The sequence below is a fragment of the Triticum urartu genome, chromosome 3 (genome assembly GCF_003073215.2).
Source record: "Triticum urartu cultivar G1812 chromosome 3, Tu2.1, whole genome shotgun sequence".
Classification (NCBI taxonomy): domain Eukaryota; kingdom Viridiplantae; phylum Streptophyta; class Magnoliopsida; order Poales; family Poaceae; genus Triticum; species Triticum urartu.
In genome coordinates this window covers 411,415,868-411,440,562 of record NC_053024.1, presented here as the reverse complement: position 1 = coordinate 411,440,562, position 24,695 = coordinate 411,415,868, and the positions used below count along the sequence as shown (strand labels likewise).

Here is a 24,695-nt window from a genome sequence, read left to right as displayed (position 1 = left end):
AGGGCCAATGACAAGTGGGGCCCGACCCAGAACAGTTATAAAAAAATATTTTTAAAAAAAATATTTAAAAAATTATAAAATATAATTTATTTAATTAATTAATTAAATTAATTAACTTAATTAATTGTGATTAATTAACCTAATCATTCAATTAATCTAGTTAATCCTGATTAGTTAGTCCCAATCAATGACAAACGGGACCCACCCGTCAGCTTGACTAGTCAAAGGTCAAAGCTGACCACTGATGTCATGCTGACGCCATCAATGCGTTTAGGATTAAATTAATTCTGTTAATTCTAGAAAATGATTAAATCCTTTTAAAATTAATATAAAATAAACCGTAGCTCGGATGGAAAAACTTTGTACATGAAAGTTGCTCAGAACGACGAGACGAATCCGGATACGCGGCCTGTTCGTCCGCCACATCCCTAGCATAGCAAACACGCAACTTTCCCCCTCCGATTCATCTGTTCGAAAACGCAAAACACCGGGGATATTTTCCCGGATGTTTCCCCCCTTCACCGGTATCACCACATACCGCGTTAGGGCACCCCTAGCTCCGCTACTTGTCATGTCATGCCTCGTTATGCATCTGTTTGCATTGTATTCATTGTTTCTTCCCCCTCTTCTCTCTGGTAGACTACGAGGCTGACGCTGCTACTGGTGCCCCGATCGACTACGCTATTGACGACCCCTCTCTCTTGCTAGAGCAACCAGGCAAGCCCCCCCCCCTTGATCACCAGATATCGCCTACTCTCTCTAGTGCTTGCATTAGAGTAGTGTATCATGTTACTGTTTTCGGTTAATCCTATTCTGATGCATAGCCTGTCATTGTTGCTACAACTGTTGATACCTTACTTGCAATCCTAAATGCTTAGTATAGGATGCTAGTTTATCATGAGTGGCCCTACATTCTTGTCTGGCTGCCATGCTATACTATCGGGCTGTGATCACTCGGGAGGTGATCACGGGTATATACAATATACTTAGTACATATTACATGTTGTGACTGAAGTCGGGTCGGCTCGTTGAGTACCCGCGAGTGATTCCGGTGTGGGAGCTAAAATGATAGGTGGTCCCACCCAGGTAGTGGTGGGCCTAGGTTCCCGACGGCCCCCGACTGTTACTTGTGGCGGAGCGACAGGGGAGGTTGAGACCACCTAGGAGAGAGGTGGGCCTGGCCCTGGTCGGCGTTCGCTGTTACTTCAAAATAACACGCTTAACGAGATCTTGGTATTTGATCTGAGTCTGGCTACTGGCCTATACACACTAACCAACTACGCGAGAACAGTTATGGGCACTCGACGTCGTAGTATCAGCCGAAGCCTTCGTGACGTCAGCGACTGAGCGGCGCCCACCGGGTTGGACCGCGTAACGCAACATCCTTTGTAATGGAGGTTGCTAGGTCTACTAACCGGCCACCCACGCAACATGCAGGTGTGCAATGGGCGATGGGCCCAGAACCCTGTGTGCATAGGGTTTAGACCGGCGTGCTGAACTCTCTGTTGTGCCTAGGTAGGGCTGCGACGTGTTGATCTTCTGAGGCGGGGCATGACCTAGGAAAGTGTGTCCGCACAAAGGGGATCGAGCGTGTTGGGAAATGTGGTGGACCCCTGCAGGGAAGTTAATCTATTCGAATAGCCGTGATCTTCGGTAACAGGACGACTTGGAGTTGTACCTTGACCTTATGACAACTAGAACCGGATACTTAATAAAATACACCCTTCCAAGTGCCAGATACAACCGGTGATCGCTCTCTCACAGGGCGACGAGGGGAGGATCATTGGTTAGGATTATGCTATGCGATGTTACTTGGTGAACTTACCATCTACTCTCTTCTTCTGCTGCAAGATGGAGGTTACCAGAAGCGTAGTCTTCGATAGGACTAGCTATCCCCCTCTTATTCCGGCATTCTGCAGTTCAGTCCACATATGTTACCCCTTTTCCATTTGATACCAATGCATACATATGTAGTGTAGCTCCTTGCTTGTGAGTACTTTGGATGAGTACTCACAGTTGCTTTGCTCCCCCTTTTCCCCCTTTCCTATACCCGATTGCTGCGACCAGACGATGGAGCCCAGGAGCCAGACGCCACCGTTGACGACGACTCCTACTACTCTGGAGGTGCCTACTACTACGTGCAGGCCACTGACGACGACCAGGAGTAGTTTAGGAGGATCCCAGGCAGGAGGCATGCGCCTCTTTCTATTTGTATCCCAGTTTGTGCTAGCCTTCTTAAGGCAAACTTGTTTAACTTATGTCTGTACTCAGATATTGTTGCTTCCGCTGACTTGTCTATGATCGAGCTCTTGTATTCGAGCCCTCGAGGCCCTTGGCTTGTAATATGATGCTTGTATGACTTATTTTATTTGTAGAGTTGTGTTGTGATATCTTCCTGTGAGTCCCTGATCTTGGTCGTACACGTTTGCGTGTATGATTAGTGTACGGTCAAATCGGGGGCGTCACAACGTTACTATTGGTTCCAATCCGCCCCATGACCTCGGAGAAGTGGTCGTGGATGATCGTTTCCTTCTGCGCATGCTCAGTCACCCAACCGTGAGACTGTTTGATGCGGTGAATATGGTTTTTTCTTCTCCTGTCACTGACACGGCGATGGAAAAAAATTTGTGTTCGCATCCCCTTCTTTGAGGTTGGCCACCCTCGCACACTGGCTCTTCCTAGCTCTCTGAAGGACCGCCAGGCTAATGACTCGCCGTTTAAGTCTAGCCCGAAGGTCGGACTCGGCGGGGGAGAGGAGACGCGTCTCTTGAGCAATGTCCAACCGAAGGATGACCAACAGAGCCGCATGGAGTTGGATGTTGGCCTTCGAGAACATTTTTCTACTCCATTCCGAAAGGCGGAGGGCGATTTTTCTGAGCTTATGATGAAGGACTTGATAGGGCTCCGAGTGGGGCACATGCTCGTTTCAGGCCGTTTGGATCACCTGAACGAACCTAGGCAAGGAGACCCAAATGTTTTCAAATTTGAAGGAGCGGGGACGTCTGGGTCCTTTGTCATCTGCCAGGAGCAGCGGGTAGTAGTCCGACAAGGAGGATGAAAGCGCGTGGAGAACGTGGGTGTTGTATGTGGTGTCCCACTCTACATTGCAGAAGAAAGAGTCTAGCTTGCACAGGGTTGGATTGGATCGCTCGTTACTCCAGGTGAAGCGCTTGTTCTGAAGATGGATTTCCTTAAGCTCACAAGACTGCAGCATCGCACGGAAGCGGTTGATCCTACTTGTGTTCACGTTTCTCTTATTTTTGTCCCTAGCACGATAAATTTGATTGAATTCACCTGAGGCCAACCAGGCGACTCCCGGCAGCGGCTTGTGGCTGAGGAGCTCTGCAAAAAAGGCATCCTTGCACGCTGAGTCGGCGGGACCATACACCGAAGTGGTTTTGAATGTAGCTCCAGTATCCCGGATGCGTACCGTGGCCGACAGACAATAAGAAGATGTGGCAATGTCAGAGACCTCCAGGAGGCCTTGATCCCAAAGCAGGAGGATGCCACCACGGGTCCCCTCAGCCGGCCATTGTGCGAAGCCACGAAGCCTATTTCTGCCGATGGAAGCCGCAATGAACATGTTGACGGAGTTGAGCTTTGTTTCTTGGAGGCAGACAAGGTGACATGAGGTGCCCTTGATTATTGCCTTAGCAGTAGCCCTGCGGTCTGGGCAATTTAGTCCTCTCACGTTCCAACTCAGAGTGTTGATAGGTTGCTCATGCATGGGAAACATAGAGATTCTCAGGATACAATCTGATAGCAGAATACAACTTGGGGTCGAAGAAACTAAGGCAAGGCATAAAGCCAGTACTGCTAACAAGTAGCAAGTCCCATGCCACACACGGCAAGGACCCCTTACAGGAAATGCAATCTAAAGCACTAACATGGGAAAAGTAGACGACCCTACAGAGGCAGTACAAGCAGTTTTCTTCAAATTGTAGCCTCTTGCTCGCCCGTACCAGCAGCGGTAGGTTCCATTGTCGACTCTCCTCCATGCCCAATGAGGGCATCTTCCACTGCGTTGACAGCGCCATTGTCCAGCTGGAAGAAATCAAGCATGGCCACAATTATCTCTGGGGTCAGTTGCTCTTTGAATTTCAGTGAGAAAGCAGCAAGGGTGGCTTCAGTAAAATCTTCTCCATCTCTGGTGATGCCCAGACTCCGGCATACCAGCCGTTCGGCCATTTTAGCCGCTGGTACAGCCTCGGGACGGATGGACGGGCACCGCACACGCTGAAGCGAGATGCCCCAGAGCTGTTGCAAATCTTCAGCCCAGCTATCGTCTTCCGGCGAGTTTGCAGGTTCCTAGGAGGAGATACAGCGGGTGGAGGCTGCGGGCTGCACAGCGAGGAGACCCGCTCCAGCAGCACCAGCTCGCGCACAGCAAACAACTATGAAGGCAGCACAACAGCAGCATCCTGGATAGGGGCGACCAAAGCAGCAAGCCCAGTCGGTAGTGTTGGGGAACGTAGTAATTTCAAAAAAATCCTACGCACACGCAAGATCATGGTGATGCACAGCAACGAGAGGGGAGAGTGTTGTCTACGTACCCTCCTAGACCAGAAGGGGAAGCGTTATAACAACGCGGTTGATGTAGTCGTACGTCTTCACGGCCCGACCGATCAAGCACCGAAACTACGACACCTCCGAGTTTTTGCACATGTTCAGCTCGATGACGATCCCCAGACTCCGATCCAGCAAAGTGTCGGGGATGAGTTCCGTCAGCACGACGGCGTGGTGATGATCTTGATGTTCTACTGTTGTAGGGCTTCGCCTAAGCACCGCTACAATATTATCGAGGATTATGGTGGAGGGGGCACCGCACACGGCTAAGAGATCAATAATCAATTGTTGTGTCTCTGGGGTGCCCCCCTACCCCCGTATATAAAGGAGTGGAGGAGGGGGCCGGCCAAGGAGGGTGGCGCGCCCAAGGGGGGAGTCCAACTCCCACCGGGAGTAGGACTCCCCTTTTTCCTATTAGGAGTAGGAGAGGGAAGGAAGAGGAAGGAGGGAGGAAGGAAAGGGGGGACGGCCCCCTCCCAATTCGGATTGGGCTTGGGGGGGTGCCCCCTCCCTTGCTCCTTTCCCCTCCTTTCCACTAAGGCCCAATAAGGCCCGTATACCTCCCGGGGGGTTCCGATAACCTCCCGGTGATCCAGTGTTGTCCCAATCTTACCCGGAACCTTTCCGGTGTCCAAATATAGTCGTCCAATATATCGATCTTTATGTCTCGACCATTTCGAGACTCCTCGTCAAGTCCGTGATCACATCCGGGATTCTGAACAACCTTTGGTACATCAAAATATATAAACTCATAATGAAACTGTCATCGTAACATTAAGCGTGCGGACCCTACGGGTTTGAGAACAATGTAGACATGACCGAGACACGTCTCCGGTCAATAACCAATAGCGGAACCTGGATGCTCATATTGGCTCCTACATATTCTACGAAGATCTTTATCGGTCAGAACACATAACAAATACGTTGTTCCCTTTGTCATCGGTATGTTACTTGCCCGAGATTCGATCGTCGGTATCTCAATACCTAGTTCAATCTCGTTACCGGCAAGTCTCTTTACTCGTTCCGTAATACATCATCTTGCAACTAACTTATTAGTTGCATTGCTTGCAAGGCTTAAGTGATGTGTATTACCAAGAGGGCCCAGAGAAACCTCTCCGACAATCGGAGCGACAAATCCTAATCTCGAAATACGCTAACCCAACATGTACCTTTGGAGACACCTGTAGAGCACCTTTATAATCACCCAGTTACATTGTGACGTTTGGTAGCACACAAAGTGTTCCTCCGGTAAACGGGAGTTGCATAATCTCATAGTCATAGCAACATGTATAAGTCATGAAGAAAGCAATAGCAACATACTAAACGATCGGGTGCTAAGCTAATGGAATGGGTCATGTCAATCACATCATTCTCCTAATGATGTGATCCCGTTAATCAAATGACAACTCATGTCTATGGTTAGGAAACATAACCATCTTCGATTAACGAGCTAGTCAAGTAGAGGCATACTAGTGACACTTTGTTTGTCTATGTATTCACACAAGTATTACGTTTCCGGTTAATACAATTCTAGCATGAATAATAAACATTTATCATGATATAAGGAAATAAATAATAACTTTATTATTGCCTCTAGGGCATATTTCCTTCAGTCTCCCACTTGCACTAGAGTCAATAATCTAGATTACACAGTAATGATTCTAACACCCATGGAGCCTTGGTGTTGATCATGTTTTGCTCGTGGAAGAGGCTTAGTCAATGGGTCTGCTACATTCAGATCCGTATGTATCTTGCAAATCTCTATGTCTCCCACCTGGACTAGATCCCGGATGGAATTGAAGCGTATCTTGATGTGCTTGGTTCTCTTGTGAAATCTGGATTCCTTTGCCAAGGCAATTGCACCAGTATTGTCGCAAAAGATTTTCATTGGACCCGATGCACTAGGTATGACACCTAGATCGGATATGAACTCCTTCATCTAGACTCCTTCGTTTGCTGCTTCCGAAGCAGCTATGTACTCCGCTTCACATGTAGATCCTGCCACGACGCTTTGTTTAGAACTGCATCAACTGACAGCTCCACCGTTTAATGTAAATATGTATCCGGTTTGCGATTTAGAATCGTCCGGATCAGTGTCAAAGCTTGCATCAACGTAACCATTTACGATGAGCTCTTTGTCACCTCCATATACGAGAAACATATCCTTAGTCCTTTTCAGGTATTTCAGGATGTTCTTGACCGCTGTCCAGTGATCCACTCCTGGATTACTTCGGTACCTCCCTGCTAGACTTATAGCAAGGCACACATCAGGTCTGGTACACAGCATTGCATACATGATAGAGCCTATGGCTGAAGCATAGGGAACATCTTTCATTTTCTCTCTATCTTCTGCAGTGGTCGGGCATTGAGTCTTACTCAACTTCACACCTTGTAACACATGCAAGAATCCTTTCTTTGCTTGATCCATTTTGAACTTCTTCAAAACTTTGTCAAGGTATGTGCTTTGTGAAAGTCCAATTAAGCGTCTTGATCTATCTCTATAGATCTTAATGCCCAATATGTAAGCAGCGTCACCGAGGTCTTTCATTGAAGAAGTCTTATTCAAGTATCCCTTTATGCTATCTAGAAATTCTATATCATTTCCGATTAGCAATATGTCATCCACATATAATATCAGAAATGCTACAGAGCTCCCACTCACTTTCTTGTAAATACAGGCTTCTCCAAAAGTCTGTACAAAACCAAATGCTTTGATCACATTATCAAAGTGTTTATTCCAACTCCGAGATGCTTGCACTAGTCCATAAATGGATCGCTGGAGCTTGCACACTTTGTTAGCTCCTTTTGGATCGACAAAACCTTCCGGCTGCATCATATACAACTCTTCTTCTAGAAATCCATTCAGGAATGCAGTTTTGACATCCATCTGCCAAATTTCATAATCATAAAATGCGGCAATTGCTAACATGATTCAGACAGACTTAAGCATCGCTACGGGTGAGAAGGTCTCATCGTAGTCAATTCCTTGAACTTGTCGAAAACCTTTTGCGACAAGTCGAGCTTTGTAGACAGTAACATTACCGTCAGCGTCAGTCTTATTCTTGAAGATCCATTTATTTTCAATTTCTTGTCGATCATTGGGCAAGTCAACCAAAGTCCACACTTTGTTCTCATACATGGATCCCATCTCAGATTTCATGGCTTCAAGCCATTTTGCGGAATCTGGGCTTACCATTGCTTCTTCATAGTTCGTAGGTTTATCATGATCTAGTAGCATGACTTCTAGAACAGGATTACCGTACCACTCTGGTGTGGATCTTACTCTGGTTGATCTACGAGGTTCAGTAGTAACTTGTTCTAAAGTTTCATGACCATCATCATTAGCTTCCTCACTAATTGGTGTAGGTGTCACAGAAACCGGTTTCTGTGATGTACTACTTTCCAATAAGGGAGAAGGTACAGTTACCTCATCAAGTTCTACTTTCCTCCCACTCACTTATTTCGAGAGAAACTCCTTCTCTAGAAAGGATCCATTCTTAGCAACAAATGTCTTGCCTTCGGATCTGTGATAGAAGGTGTACCCAACAGTCTCCTTGGGTATCCTATGAAGACACATTTCTCCGATTTGGATTCGAGCTTATCAGGTTGAAGCTTTTTCACATAATCATCGCAGCCCCAAACTTTCAGAAACAACAACTTTGGTTTCTTGCCAAACCATAGTTCATAAGGCGTCGTCTCAACGGATTTTGATGGTGCCCTATTTAACGTGAATGCGGCTGTCTCTAAAGCATAACGCCAAAACGATAGCGGTAAATCTGTAAGAGACATCATAGATCGCACCATATCAAGTAAAGTACGATTACGACGTTCGGACACACCATTACAATGTGGTGTTCCGGGTGGCATGAGTTGCGAAACTATTCCGCATTGTTTCAAATGTAAACCAAACTCGTAACTCAAATATTCTCCTCTACGATCAGATCGTAGAAACTTTATTTTCTTGTTACGATGATTTTCAACTTCACTCTGAAATTCTTTGAACTTTTCAAATGTTTCAGACTTATGTTTCATTAAGTAGATATACCCATGTCTGCTTAAATCATCTGTGAAGGTGACAAAATAACGATATCCGCCACGAGCTTCAACATTCATTGGACCACATACATCTGTATGTATGATTTCCAACAAATCTGTTGCTCTCTCCATAGTACCGGAGAACGGCGTTTTAGTCATCTTGCCCATGAGGCACGGTTCACAAGTACCAAGTGATTCATAATCAAGTGGTTCCAAAAGTCCATCAGTATGGAGTTTCTTCATGCACTTTACACCGATATGACCTAAACGGCAGTGCCACAAATAAGTTGCACTATCATTATCAACTCTGCATCTTTTGGCTTCAACATTATGAATATGTGTATCACTACTATCGAGATTCATCAAAAATAGACCACTCGTCAAGGGTGCATGACCATAAAAGATATTACTCATATAAATAGAACAACCATTATTCTCTGATTTAAATGAATAACCGTCTCGCATCAAACAAGATCCAGATATAATGTTCATGCTCAACGCTGGCACCAAATAACAATTATTTAGGTCTAATACTAATCCCGATGGTAGATGTAGAGGTAGCGTGCCGACTGCGATCACATCGACTTTGGAACCATTTCCCACGCGCATCGTCACCTCGTCCTTCGCCAGTGTTCGCTTAATCCGTAGTCCCTGCTTCGAGTTGCAAATATTAGCAACAGAACCAGTATCAAATACCCAGGTGCAACTGCGAGCTCTAGTAAGGTACACATCAATAACATGTATATCACATATACCTTTGTTCGCCTTGCCATCCTTCTTATCCGCCAAATACTTGGAGCAGTTCCGCTTCCAGTGACCAGTCTTCTTGTAGTAGAAGCACTCAGTTTCAGGCTTAGGTCCAGACTTGGGTTTCTTCTCCTGAGCAGCAACTTGCTTGCTGTTCTTCTTGAAGTTCCCCTTCTTCTTCCCCTTGCCCTTTTTCTTGAAACTAGTGGTCTTGTTGACCATCAACACTTGATGCTCCTTCTTGATTTCTACCTCCGCAACTTTTAGCATTGCGAAGAGCTCGGGAATTGTCTTATCCATCCCTTGCATATTATAGTTCATCACGAAGCTCTTGTAGCTAGGTGGAAGTGATTGGAGAATTCTGTCAATGACGCAATCATCTGGAAGATTAACTCCCAGTTGAATCAAGTTGCATCAGCAGACATCTTGAGTGTATGCTCACTGACAGAACTGTTCTCCTCCATCTTGCAGCTATAGAACTTATTGGAGACTTCATATCTCTCAATCCGGGCATTTGCTTGAAATATTAGCTTCAACTCCTGGAACATCTCATATGCTCCATGACGTTCAAAACATCGTTGAAGACCCGGTTCTAAGCCGTAAAGCATGGCACATTGAACTATCGAGTAGTCATCAGCTTTGCTCTGCCAGACGTTCTTAACGTCGTCAGTTGCATCAGCAGCAGGCCTGGCACCTAGCGGTGCTTCCAGGACGTAATTCTTCTGTGCAGCAATGAGGATAATCCTCAAGTTACGGACCCAGTCCGTATAATTGCTACCATCATCTTTCAACTTTGCTTTCTCAAGGAACGCATTAAAATTCAACGGAACAACAGCACGGGCCATCTATCTACAATCAAACATAAACAAGCAAGATACTATCAGGTACTAAGTTCATGATAAATTTCAGTTCAATTAATCATATTACTTAAGAACTCTCACTTAGAAAGGCATCCCTCTAATCTTCTAAGTGATGACGTGATCCAAATCAACTAAACCATAACCGATCATCACGTGAAATGGAGTAGTTTTCAATGGTGAACATCACTATGTTGATCATATCTACTATATGATTCACGCTCGACCTTTCGGTCTCAGTGTTCCGAGGCCATATCTGCATATGCTAGGCTCGTCAAGTTTAACCTGAGTATTCTGCGTGTGCAAAACTGGCTTGCACCCGTTGTAGATGGACGTAGAGCTTATCACACCCGATCATCACGTGGTGTCTAGGCACGATGAACTTTGGCAATGGTGCATACTCAGGGAGAACACTTTTATCTTGAAATTTAGTGAGAGATCATCTTATAATGCTACCGTCAATCAAAGCAAGATAAGATGCATAAAAGATAAACATCACATGCAATCAATATAAGTGATATGATATGGCCATCATCTTGTGCTTGTGATCTCCATCTCCGAAGCATCGTCATGATCACCATCGTCACCGGCGCGACACCTTGATCTCCATCGTAGCATCATTGTCGTCTCGCCAATCTTATGCTTCTACAACTATCGCTACCGCTTAGTGATAAAGTAAAGCATTACAGGGCGATTGCATTGCATACAATAAAGCGACAACCATATAGCTCCTGCCAGTTGCCGATAACTTGGTTACAAAACATGATCATCTCATACAATAAAATTTAGCATCATGCCTTGACCATATCACATCACAACATGCCCTGCAAAAACAAGTTAGACGTCCTCTACTTTGTTTGTTGTAAGTTTTACGTGGCTGCTACGGGCTTAGCAAGAACCAATCTTACCTACGCATCAAAAACCACAACGATAGTTTATCAAGTTGGTGTTGTTTTAACCTTCGCAAGGACCGGGCGTAGCCACACTCGGTTCAACTAAAGTTGGAGAAACTGACACCCACCAGCCACCTGTGTGCAAAGCACGTCGGTAGAACCAGTCTCACGTAAGCGTACACGTAATGTCGGTCCGGGCCGCTTCATCCAACAATACCGCCGAACCAAAGTATGACATGCTGGTAAGCAGTATGACTTATATCGCCCACAACTCACTTGTGTTCTACTCATGCATATAACATCAACACATAAAACCTAGGCTCTGATGCCACTGTTGGGGAACGTAGTAATTTCAAAAAAATTCCTACGCACATGCAAGATCATGGTGATGCACAGCAACGAGAGGGGAGAGTGTTGTCTACATACCCTCGTAGACCGGAAGCGGAAGCGTTATAACAACGCGGTTGATGTAGTCGTACGTCTTCACGGCCCGACCGATCAAGCACCGAAACTACGGACCTCCGAGTTTTTGCACACGTTCAGCTCGATGACGATCCCCGGACTCTGATCCAGCAAAGTGTCGCGGATGATTTCCGTCAGCATGACGGCGTGGTGACGATCTTGATGTTCTACCATTGCAGGGCTTCGCCTAAGCACCGCTACAATATTATCAAGGATTATGGTGGAGGGGGGCACCGCACACGGCTAAGAGATCAATGATCAATTGTTGTGTCTCTGGGGTGCCCCCCTGCCCCCGTATATAAAGGAGTGGAGGAGGGGGCCAGCCAAGGAGGGTGGCGCGCCCAAGGGGGGGAGTCCAACTCCCACCGGGAGTAGGACTCCCCTTTTTCCTATTAGGAGTAGGAGAGGGAAGGAAGAGGAAGGAGGGAGGAAGGAAAGGGGGGCCGGACCCTCTCCCAATTCGGATTGGGCTTGGGGGCGCGCGCCCCCTCCCTTGCTCCTTTCCCCTCCTTTCCACTAAGGCCCAATAAGGCCCATATACCTCCCGGGGGGTCCGATAACCTCCCGGTGATCCGGTGTTGTCCCAATCTTACCCGGAACCTTTTCGGTGTCCAAACATAGTCGTCCAATATATCAATCTTTATGTCTCGACCATTTCGAGACTCCTCGTCAAGTCTGTGATCACATCCAGGATTCCGAACAACCTTCGGTACATCAAAATATATAAACTCATAATGAAACTGTCATCGTAACGTTAAGCGTGTGGACCCTACGGGTTCAAGAACAATGTAGACATGACCGAGACACGTCTCTGGTCAATAACCAATAGCGGAACCTGGATGCTCATATTGGCTCCTACATATTCTACGAAGATCTTTATCGGTCAGACCGCATAACAAATACGTTGTTCCCTTTGTCATCGGTATGTTACTTGCCCGAGATTCGATCGTCGGTATCTCAATACCTAGTTCAATCTCGTTACCGGCAATTCTCTTTACTCGTTCCGTAATACATCATCTTGCAACTAACTTATTAGTTGCATTGCTTGCAAGGCTTAAGTGATGTGTATTACCGAGAGGGCCCAGAGATACCTCTCCGACAATCGGAGCGACAAATCCTAATCTCGAAATACGCCAACCCAACATGTACCTTTGGAGACACCTGTAGAGCACCTTTATAATCACCCAGTTACGTTGTGACATTTGGTAGCACACAAAGTGTTCCTCTAGTAAACGGGAGTTGCATAATCTCATAGTCATATGAACATGTATAAGTCATGAAGAAAGCAATAGCAACATACTAAACGATCGGGTGCTAAGCTAATGGAATGGGTCATGTCAATCACATCATTCTCCTAATGATGTGATCCCATTAATCAAATGACAACTCATGTCTATGGTTAGGAAACATAACCATCTTCGATTAACGAGCTAGTCAAGTAGAGGCATACTAGTGACACTTTGTTTGTCTATGTATTCACACAAGTATTATGTTTCCGGTTAATACAATTCTAGCATGAATAATAAACATTTATCATGATATAAGGAAATAAATAATAACTTTATTATTGCCTCTAGGGCATATTTCCTTCAGGTAGAGTATCATCAGCATGCCCAAAACGGGCTCTTGGCGGAGTAGGCGTGCGCTGGAGCTCTCCAATGCCAGGAAGAGGCGGAGTCGGGGAGCGTTCAAACCCCGGAGGCCGCGTCGGCGAGATGGAGATCAACGGGCACATCATGGTCGTCGGCGAGCACAGCTCGATGAGGGCGGGGCTTCGCTCCTGAAGGGCCATCCTCGCAGCTCGGGCCGAGTCCTTCTTGGAAGTAGGGGAGGGCCAGAGGACCGACGTCGGGGAGCGAGGCGGGGAAGTGGGCGGAGTGCGCGCCTCCTGGGAGAGGCGCCTGGTCGCAGCTGGCCGCCTTTGCCTAGAGGGGCTCCGACCGCGCCCATCATCTTCAGGGGCCGGAGTTGCTTGGACAATTGGCAGCAGCTCCATGGCGATGGCCTCCGGGGCACTAGCAGAGCCAGAACCCAGCAGCAGGGCAGCATCAGCGGCCGGATCGGCGAGGGCAGCATGACGGTGCCCGTCCCGGCCAGACCTGCCACGGCGATCCTCTCAGACATCTCTGCCAGACCCGCGCTGCCCATCACGAGGAGCACGAGAGAGGCTACGTCTAAGTCGAGCACCCAAGCTTTGGCCGCTCCTGGGAGCGTCCCGCCCGCTTCGTCCGCGGCGATCATCGCGGTCGTCATCACGGTCCCGACCATCACCATCATCTCTGTCCCTGCTGTCATGCTGCACGGCGCGAGAAATTCTCTCGCGCCTGTCCCTCATGTGCTTCTCGCCGTTGACGATGTTGTACAGCCAAGGGTTTGGCTTGGAGACGATGTTGCCAGAGGAGGGTCCTCGTGGATGTCGAGATGCACCAGAATGCGGTGCTCCAAGCCTTTGCGGCCATACACCGGCGCACCTCCGTTGCGGGCGGGAAGAGTGATCCAGCTCACCCTCAGCACCTTGCTTGGGCACGGCGTCCATGCCCAGAGCCCCAGGACCTTCGTTTGGGTCTTCAACTGGGAAGCAGGCTCGATGTAGTCAATGGAGCACCCGAAGCCGATGGCCTGGCGACGGCTTGCTCCTCCCAAGCGTAGAGGGGAAGGCCTTCGAGGCAGAGCCGGACATGGTGCCGCATGTCCACATGCTCGGCGTGCGCCTCGAGCCGCCAGGCGCGGAGCTGGAGCTTGGTGTCGTCGAACGCCAGCTCGCGGCGGGAGACGGCAAGCTCGGCGTGGTGCCGGTGGATGAAACGCACGGGAAACTTCTCAGGGTGATGCAGCACCACGACGACGTCCAGCTGGAGAGCTCCAATCTTGTCGGCGATGAAGGCCGCCATCTCGGTGGTGGACGCATGGCAGTCGCGGTCGAACCAGGCGACAACGGCGTTGGATTCCAGCAGGGCGATTTCCAACAGCATGGACGGCGTGTTGTGCACCACAACGAAGACCTCCGGGCGGGTGGAGTGGTCACCCGACCAAGAGCCAGCAGAGGAGCCCATCGCAGCTTGGGGACGGGACGACTGGGCCGTCGGCAGCGACACACGCGGCGGTGGGGGGAGCGCAGCTTAGGGAGGACGATGCGAGGTCGCCGGCAGCGGCGAGGACGACGTCGGGGGAGGCGCCTTGTGCAGCTTGGCAGCACCCGGACGCAGATGAGGCCGAGGAGTGTGGGTGTAGAAGCGCGCTTTGTGGCCCGAGCGAAATCACCGTTTGCAGACCACAGGGTTTCGACAGTCAATGGCGCGATGTCGAGGGCAAAGGCAGTTGAAGCAGAGGCCTCTTAACCACTCGGGCGGAGGGGGGCGTGCAGTGAATGCGGCGTGCTTGGCCGGCGGGCGTGGCCGACGGGATGTGACCTCCACCCAGGGCATGGCCGTCGCCTTGGCCTCGAGCCCTGCAGCCGCCGCGCCGTGCGGGAATGAATGCCCGTCGCACGCCCTAACGCCGAGCCTTGGAAGCAAGTCTTATGTTTAGTTACGGAAAGTGATCTGTGACCGCGTGCCTGTTGAAGAATGAGTCGGCGACTCATAGGCAGTGGCTTGGTTAAGGGAATGGAACCCACCAGAGTCGTAGCGAAAGCGAGTCTTAATAGTATCATTGCTTGTGGATCCGAACCTAGTTGATCTATCCATGACCAGGATGAAGCTTGAAAGAAACTGAGCAGAGGTCCGAGTCAATTGATGTTGAAGAATTAGCGGGTGAGTTGTGGTTAGGAATGAAATGTCAGTCTAACCTAGAGCTAGATGGTTCTCGCCGAAATGCGTTGAGGCGCAGCAGCTGTCTGGATATAATTTTGGCGTGGGCTGCACGAGCCGCAGGTAGTAGTATGAAATAAAGCTAAGCCATGAGCAAAACGCATTTGTCCGGCAGGGGAGTTCAGGGGCATCTCTGTTTTGTTTGTAGGTGCATGACAGATCGGATCCTCGTCGCGTGAACGGGTTCCATCAGACGAATAATCTTGCTGGGAGGCATCCGTTGGTCCATCTCATGGTTGATACCCCTGGCGACGAACCCAATGCCCCCACTCGCGACAGTGCAAGTGCAAGTGAACAAACTTTTAGTGCCACGACCCGCAACGTCGGACTTATACGACGCAGAATCGACCATCAAATCTGGATGCAGTGACTTTTCAGCCCTCTGCTGGGAAATTCTGCTGTGGTGTGACCAACCTGCCCGAGTAGAACCCACCCACGGATGGATCCTAGTTGGCAATTGGCACCCACGAAGTCGCCCACTGGGCTGTGTGACGGCGGGACGGGAGGGATGAGTGGTGGCCACTGACGTCGTACTACAACATGTGCCATGTCGCACAGCACAAACCATGGTATCGTGCACGACCTAAAAAATCCTCGGCTGATTAGGCCCCTCCCGGCTGCAGGTTATGTTTTCACAATCATGCGCATTAATTCCCTTCCCTCATCGTCGCTGCTAGTATAATCTTTATCGCCTCCCTATAAAAGCACGGCTTCTCTTGTCTGGGGGCGAAGAGTGCGAGAACCACTAGTGCCACCAGCTCTCTCCATAGCCGAGCAGAGAAAGCCTGCGGCACATTGTTCCTCGGTCACATCAAAACCTTATCGTCGTCGCTGCTTTCGCATCTCGCGGCTTCATCGGACGCGATAGCATTCCGCACGCGTTGGGCTCGGAAGATCGCCGCCGCCGTCGGCACCGCAGGCGCAGGCGCAGCAGTCAAACAAGTTGCACGGCAGGGAGCTTTGGAGAGTAGCGGCCCGGCACTACTTAGCCAGGTACGTAGTGGTACCACGGTACGACCTGCCCGGGTAATTTCATGGTGATGCCGGCCGCCGCTTTTTTTATGGGGTTACGGGATGTGAACGATGGACGGGGACGTGAACGACCCACGGTGAAAGGATCGGGTGCTTTGCTTGTCGCTTACGCGCTCATCTTGGCCTCTGCTGCCTGCCTGCTGCGATCCGGAGGATTTGTTCCATCTACTTACTACCTGCGCCGCCGTCCTCTCTCTTGTCCGCTTGCTCCATCAACATCGTCGAGGCTAGTACTCCCTCCGTCCGAAAATACTTGTCATCAAAATAAATAAAAGGGGATGTATTTGGACGTATTTTAATTTTAGATACATCTCTTTTTATCTATTTTGATGACAAATATTTTCGAACAGAGGGAGGGAGTAGTAGTTAAGTGCTACCGTACGGCATGCATGTACTCTTCACCCACTAGACTACTGTGTAATTAGCTGTCCGCAACTAGCGCTCACGGTCTGTATCGGCTTGTGCGTAATACTGTACACGGAGTATATAATTAGCTAGGGAATAGTACTAGTTTTACTTACACTGCCCCTCCGTTCCATGATAATGTTGTGTGTAGATTTTCTGAAAGTCAAACCTCATGAAATTTGATCAACTTTACGGACAAAATATTTATGTCTAGAATGTCAAACATATTTATTAGATTCATCAGAAGACGTAATTTCATATTTTATATGTTTGATATTGTAAATATAAATAGTTTTCCCTATAAACTGTCTCATGTTTTATTAACTTACCAAAATGAAAACATAACTTATTTGATAAGTCATTAAATTCTCATCAAATAAGTGCTTATCTCTATATATATATACTCCTTCTGTTCGGAATTACTTGTCTTGAATATAAATGTATCTAAAACTAAAATGCATCTAGATACATCCATTTCTGCGACAAGTAATTCCGAACGGAGGGAGTACTACTTAAAAAGAACGCAAGTTCCCATTTCACCTCTCTTTCGTCCAACCTTCCCTTATATACGTCTCACTCTTTTCTTTTCCTCTTTGATTTTTACCTCCCATCTCTAATTATTCCTCCCATCCATTCTTTCTAAAATGGAATCAATTGTCTCATGTTTTATCAACTTACCCAAATAAAAACATACTTTTTTGGCAAGTCATTAAATTCTTATCAAATAAGTGCTTAACAATAAAATGACAGGTAAATCATGGCGGTCGCGTACGAAAACTTGCTAAGATATTAACGCATCAATATAGTGATAGACGTGCAGTCACGGGCTAATCAAATACAATGTTTATACTCCCGTTACAACGCATGGGCAATTGTCTAGTACAAATAAAATTTTAGAGGACCTGCTAGCTGAGTGACGGTAATTTGACTAGAAAATTATGGAAATGGGATAGGGAGAAGAATTTGGAGTTTTGGGATAGGGTATCAGGTATCTGTTAGAGACGCCCTAATTAAGACTGCCTCTAAGGTATAGATGCCGCCTCCGTACGTTGTGCAAAACTGCCACCAAAGATAGAAGAAGAAAAAATGCTTAGTCACCTCTAAGCTTAGAGCTTGCCTTCTATGAATAGAATATCGATATCTTAACATATGAGCACATACAAGTGGAAAGTTTTGCAGGCAAAATGGTCAGATTAAAGCGGCCCCGTTTGATAACTCAGTATTTTCTATGTATTTTAACAATACTACAGTTTTTGAGAATACCATGGTTTTAATTACAGCAAGCTGTTTGACAGCCACAAAAAACTGCAATATTAATACTACAGTTTGCCCAAAACCTTGGTATTTTCTCTGTAAATAAAAAAGAACCTCCAACCTCTTTTTTTAAAACTGAGAACACGAAAAGAACGAGCGTGACTCGCTCCCAACCAGCCTCCGCCGATTTGAAGTCATCTCCTCCTAATCTCCTACATTACCAGATCCTCATCTAGTGAATGTGTGTTGGGATTTTATTTCGTTTTGCTATGTACGCTAGAGTTGCCAGGTTGTGATGGACTGGTCAGGTCCTTATTGCACGTGTTGGCATGTACTTCGGCGACCTACTCCATTTTATCAGTGTAACATTGAGCTAATGTATAGTGCATTCAGATTGGTTGTTCAGCTAGTGCATGGTTGTACTAGTTTGTGCATGGTCGTTCATCAGCTCGCAAGGTCTAGCTAGCTAGCAATGAGCGTGTTTGCAAGCTTTAACCAAACAGATCCGTAGTTTTCCCAATACTTCAAAATTCTTTGTAATGTTAAAACCGTGGTATCTTGTACCTACAAGTTAAATTATTGCAGTTTTCTAATAATTAAAACCATGGTATTCTCAAAAACTGTAGTATTGTTAATATACATAGAAAATACTGAGTTATCGAACGGGGGTATAAATAAAACGACAATTTTCCTGGTAAAGGGGAGGGCCTGGATCTGGGCCCGAGGAGCAGGCAGACACGGCTACCGGGCAACCGCGCGCCTTGAGCGCCTTTGACTCACCACCTTTCTGCTTCCACTCTGTCTTCCAACAATAGGTAGTACGAGCACCTTTTTTTTTCCTTCCACCAATTCATATCCCGCTTTCGACTATACAATACACTCACCATCTACCTAGGCCTACCTCTATATATACAGCCAGTGCGCCCCTTGTAGCCACCACACCTCCATCGACCCTCCATTGTTTGGTTGCTATCTACTCCTATCGCCACTAGTCTCACCCTTCACAAAACACATCTCCTTTTTTGGCTTTTGCTGGGGTTTTCACAGCACGTCTCATCCCTGAACAAATTCTCAAGACCAACAGGTAAATCCATAAACGATGGTGAACTAGCAATTGCATGCATGCATGGACATGGATGCATCCAGCAATCCATGGATGGTGCCCATGCTACTTTGCTGCCATCTGTTTGCTGGTTCTTTTAGCTGGAGTTCGTGGTTTCTGGAGAAAGTGATGAGGTTTTTTCGCGTACCTTTAGCCGTGTCACTCTGTCGGTTTCGCTTGCTCGGTGTTGCATGGCGCTCATGCTATGCGGCCAAGAAAGAGTACGTGTACGCTAACGCTATGAATCGCTAGCCTAGGCTGCCTCTCATCCAGGCAAGTATAGATGCAGCTAGCAAGGTGTTGTCAGTCAGCTGGGAAGGGATTCCCGGTGACATCTAGGGAGGGTACGCCCGATCCGGTAATGCACGGAAGCACCGGTTTACTATAGTCGACCGACTGTGACTGCCGACTAGCGTGCCTCTCTACTTACCTAAAATCTTAAAAGTGCACGCGCGCTCGTTGAAGAGAACGAACGGCCGTTCTGTCACTCGCATGCATATATGCATGTATTGTCTGCTAGTGCATGTGACTATTAGCATTAAATGCGGTCAGACTTGTCACATATGACGAAAAACAGATCCACGTCTATTTATTTCGGGTTTTTTAAATTTTTAAAAAATCTTATCTTTCAAACCATGCGTCGGAATTTAGATCTATCTTCACTGTTGGATTTCTTGTGACAAGATCTTTCAAACTAGATCCCACATGGGTATGTTTCGACGAAATTTGTTCGATGCCAACTTTCGTGCTATATGGTGCAACTAGTCTACTGTCCCGACCAACTACCTAGTAGTTGTTGTGCAACCCTCCTCCCTACTCGTGGATGCATAGTTTTTCACTGTTGGCACACCCTACTCCCACCTCCCCTGCAAGGGATATGTGCAACTTAGTCTATTGTTCAAGCCAACTGCTTATTAGTCAATGTGCAACTCCCTACGCTCTCTATTTGTGGACTTGTATTTTTAATTGGCGGGACCAACAAACAGAGTTGCACATAGTCTGCTAGGTAGTTGGCAACGGGCAATATACAAAGTTGCACATCAGTTGAATGATAAAAAGTTGCATATAAACAGAGTGATAAAGTTGCAAAACTCACTAGGGGGTGGTTTGGGCCGTGTGCTAGCAGGAAAACTACACATCCATGGGGTACAAGAGAAAGTTGCAAATCACAGTTAGACAGTTGGCTGTGGTAGTATACGAAGTTGCACATCCACTGTTAGGTTGTTGGCCGATGCAGCAAATAGTGAAGCACATCCACGGACAGGGAAAAAGTTGCAGATCAACTACTATGCAGTTGGCCTGGGTAACAGATGAAGTTGCACATCTCATTGGAAGGAGTTAGTTTTGCACCATCATTGAAATCCGCATGTTTACAGTATAGGAGAAAAGTTGCACATCCCTGTCAGGTAGTTGCACACCGGCGATTAGGCAGTTGCACAAAACAGGAAGAAAATTCTCGTCGCAAGTCAAAAACCTTATCGTATCCATGTGATACATGTTGCATCGTGTCCGACTGGACGGCCCGACCGTAGCTGGCCATGAGTAAACGTTCAGTTTCCACACGGGTCTCATGGCCACGGCCAGACCACTTCTCCGGATTCTAAGGGCCACCTTTTTGAAGCAGCACTCCTGGCTTGGACTCTGGTGCGTATCATATTCATACGTAGTACACATGCGTACCTTCCTCTCGCTGTCGCCGGCAAGCAAAAAGGTACGCATTCCACTGTCTTGATGCATGCCGTCGTGCTGTAGTACTACCATAGAACAAGATCGCAAAGATCTTCTCGATCGGGCCGCATGGATTGCGGAGGAGGAGGCAGTGTCAAAGTTTGACAAGGAGAAACAGGCAAGTTTCTCCTCGGCTGACGGCGACGGGCGTTGGCGGTACACCGTACCGAACCTTCGCGATGTCTGGCAACCGCGGCCAGCGCCGAGCCGTCGCGGTCGGCGGCCGGCGGCGTGCTCTGCCGCTCCACTGGCAGGCACCACCAGCTCCAGCTCCCGCGCGCGTGCAGAAAGGGAGTCGCTAGCTTTGGAGCTTTCCCACCCGGGCCAAGCTAAGCTAGCTCTATAAATCCAGCACCTCTCGCACCGAGCCGAGCTGCAACACTTCGAGGGCGCACGGAAATATCAAACGATACGCTTATCCTGTTGATTAGGGAGACCAGAACCGTTCACGACTCGCACCAACACATAGTACTAGCCCAGTCCAGGTAAGAACATACTAGCACTAGGATTTAGGATCGATATGGCAAGCGTGGCCATACGGGAATGCCCAGCCGTGCTCCGGCCGAATTGGTGTATCTGGTATTGCGATACTTGATTATGTCCTTCTGCTTCACTATTACTCCTATGTTCCAGCAGCGCTGCATGTTTTGCTAACTGGAGTGCTACTGTGTGTGTATGATTCTGCAGGTTTCTCGATCGGTATGGAGTTGAGCAACAAAGACGTCCAAATCCAAATGGCCAGCCAGCTGAGCGAGCAGTCGTCCAGAGAAGACCTCCCGTCGCTGCTCATCCAGGTTCCGTCTAGGACTATCGCCGGCTTCGACTGCGTCGGCCGGGACGCCGTCACCCCCGCCGCCCTGAACGAGCAGAACAGCAAGGACACTGTCATTAGCATCCAGGCGCCGGCGACCCCACCAGCAGTTGCCCCTGTGCGCGCGTACGACGACACGCAGATACCCTACTCCCTTTCCCTCAGCATGCCGGCGTCGCCGTCGGGGCTCCACTTCTCGCAGTTCAGGGCGGCGTCCGTGAGCCGCAACGAGGCGCGCGCGGCGGCGGCGCCCTCCGACACCAAGCAGGTGGAGGTGCAGTCACCGCGGCTGCTGCAGCAGACGCGGTTCCACTCGCAGCCGATCCTCCATGCGTCCCAGATCAACGACGGGGCGCGCAGGGCCGAAGGCACGCGCGACAAGAGGTTCGATCCGTTCAAGACCTTCTCCGGCCGGCTTGAGCGGCAGCTCTCCAACCTGCGCGGCCGGCCGCTGGACCCCATGGACCTCGGCTCCCACCATTCCAAGATCTCCGAGGAGACCGACCAGGTTCCGGGCACCGACCGCTACTTCGACGCCCTGGAAGGCCCCGAGCTCGACACCCTCAGGGTAAGTAGTTAGCAACGGTCTGACATGACCATGAACTGTCAGTGACTAGTCGACCTTCACCTAAGGCTAACGGTTGGGTCTTTCTTTTTCTTCAGGCCACGGAGGTGGCGGTGCTGCCGAACGACGAGCAGTGGCCGTTCCTGCTGCGGTTCCCGATCAGCGCCTTCGGGATGGTCCTGGGCGTGAGCAGCCAGGCGATCCTGTGGAAGACGCTGGCGACGGCGCCGCCGACGGTGTTCCTGCACGTGAGCCTCGCGGTGGCCCACGCGCTGTGGTACATCTCGCTGGCGCTGATGGGCCTGGTGTCCTGCATCTACCTGCTCAAGATCGTCTTCTACTTCGAGGCGGTCCGGCGCGAGTTCCACCACCCTATACGCGCCAACTTCTTCTTCGCGCCATGGATCGCCTGCCTCTTCCTGGTGCAGGGCGCCCCGCGGGAGCTGGCCCAGGTGCACCACGGCGTCTGGTACATGCTCATGGCGCCCATCTTCTGCCTGGAGCTCAAGATCTACGGCCAGTGGATGTCCGGGGGCCAGCGCCGGCTCTCCAAGGTGGCCAACCCGTCCAACCACCTCTCCATCGTCGGCAACTTTGTCGGCGCGCTGCTGGGGGCCAAAATGGGCATCCGCGAGGGCCCCATCTTCTTCTTCGCCGTCGGGCTCGCGCACTACATTGTCCTGTTCGTCACGCTCTACCAGCGGCTCCCCACCAACGTCACGCTCCCCAAGGAGCTCCACCCGGTCTTCTTCCTCTTCGTCGCCGCCCCCAGCGTCGCCTCCATGGCCTGGGCCAAGATCAACGGCGAGTTCGACAACGGCGCCCGGATTGCCTACTTCATTGCGCTCTTCCTCTACATGTCACTGGTACGTAACCAACAGACTCCACTTGTTCCCACATGTGCCCACGTAATAAACCTCATGGCGTCGTTCCTCTGTATTTAGTATATGGTATCTGTAGCGATTCTGATTTGTGTCTGTGATGAGCAGGCGGTGCGGATCAACTTCTTCAGAGGGTTCCGGTTCTCGCTGGCGTGGTGGGCGTACACGTTCCCGATGACCGGCGCGTCGATCGCGACCATAACGTACGCGACGGAGGTGACCAACGTGCTTACGCGGACGCTGTCCATCGGCCTCTCGGGCATTGCCACCGTCACGGTCGCCGGCCTGCTGGTGACCACCATGTTCCACGCCTTCGTGCTCAGGGACCTCTTCCCCAACGACGTCTCCATCGCCATCACCCGGAGGAAGCCCAAGTTCAGCAAGATCCTCGCGCACTTCCGCTCCTCCAGCTCCGACATGAAGGAGCTCGTGCTCTCCGTCTCCAAGTCGCCCAACGCCGACTCCGATTCCTCGGTCACGGAGACCGATCCGTCCGTCTCCAAAGGCAAAGCCGAGCCGTAGAGCGACACCCCGCTCGTGCTCTCGCGCATACCTAGCTGTACATAATTCTTTTCAGTCTCTTTGACAAGACGAGCTTAAGAGCAGAATGGAAGCATGCAGCTGGTCGGCGTGAGTGCACATACTGCCGTGGAAAGCATGGATATATCCTTGGAGCAATTTTTGTGGTGATGAGGGTATAATGTGAGGCACGGAGGTCGATCCATCTGTGTATACGTCTACGGATATGTAACAGAAATAAACCAACAAACATTGTGTGGACCTTGCAGAATTGGTTGAACGACTCAGAGGGTGTTTGTTTCCGGTGACTTATTGATTTAGGGACTTAAAATAGTCTCTGTAAGTCTCTCTTTTTTTTGCGGGGAAAAGTCTCTGTAAGTCTCGTCTAAACCAAACAGGAGGGATTTATAGAGATTTAAAGTGGGCATTTGAGACTTATGAAATAAGACTCTCACGGAAGGATTTATAGGGACGTATAGTTGTAATATGATCTTTTAATTATATTAAGTCTTAGAAACCAAATAGATAGGGACTTTTTAGATACTTGAGATTCATAAGTTGGGATTAAAAAAAGTCCTAAGACTTATAAACCAAACAGGCCTTAGTATACAATATTATCTTTTTTTTTTCTGGAGCAGGACTAATCTATAGGTCGCTAGGTAGCGAAACAAAGTATCCAACCGCGCATATTGTTCATGTAATATAAGCCTGAGCCTTGGATCAGTAACAACACCCTGCTTCTCGGTTTCTGGTTCAGAAATTAGAGAAGGTGAAGCAGTCGTCAGCGGGACAGGATGCCATTTTTGACATCAGTATGTATTCTCTGGGGAATCGTTGCCGATATCAATGGTCTTTTTTTTCTGATCTGTAAATGACAATGCTATGAAGAGCACGCATTCTTTCTTTCTTGTTGAAATGAAGGCACAAGCTTTGTCTTATCCATTAATTAAGAAGGAGAATAGAGCTTGTCACAGAACGCTCATATTGCTGCACACATTCTTCTTTTACCTCAAGACCACATGCTCTAAA

At 48.7% G+C, this 24,695-nt stretch overlaps 1 protein-coding gene across 4 annotated transcripts; it reads left to right on the top strand.

Moving 5' to 3' along the window:
* Nucleotides 1-16,103: 16,103 nt before the first annotated feature.
* Nucleotides 16,104-24,039, top strand: LOC125544161 (S-type anion channel SLAH2-like). Of its 4 annotated transcripts, none has more exons than XM_048707748.1 (4): nucleotides 16,104-16,362; nucleotides 21,578-22,269; nucleotides 22,365-23,132; nucleotides 23,256-24,039. In XM_048707748.1, exons 2-4 carry the CDS (start codon nucleotides 21,592-21,594, stop codon nucleotides 23,667-23,669), a joined length of 1,860 nt encoding a protein of 619 aa, XP_048563705.1. In that variant the 5' UTR covers nucleotides 16,104-16,362; nucleotides 21,578-21,591; the 3' UTR covers nucleotides 23,670-24,039. The 4 variants fall into 4 exon arrangements, with proteins under 4 accessions (XP_048563705.1, XP_048563706.1, XP_048563704.1 ...); XM_048707749.1 differs by lacking the exon at nucleotides 16,104-16,362 and adding an exon at nucleotides 19,001-19,144; XM_048707747.1 differs by lacking the exon at nucleotides 16,104-16,362 and adding an exon at nucleotides 21,054-21,375.
* Nucleotides 24,040-24,695: the final 656 nt, after the last annotated feature.

Bases quoted from the DNA above. Each gene is read 5' to 3' on its own strand.
- LOC125544161 (XM_048707748.1), top strand. From the start codon at position 21,592: ATGGAGTTGAGCAACAAAGACGTCCAAATCCAAATGGCCAGCCAGCTG. The intron at 22,270-22,364 runs GTAAGTAGTTAG...CTTTTTCTTCAG, and splicing joins CCGAGCTCGACACCCTCAGG to GCCACGGAGGTGGCGGTGCT. The intron at 23,133-23,255 runs GTACGTAACCAA...TGTGATGAGCAG, and splicing joins TCTTCCTCTACATGTCACTG to GCGGTGCGGATCAACTTCTT.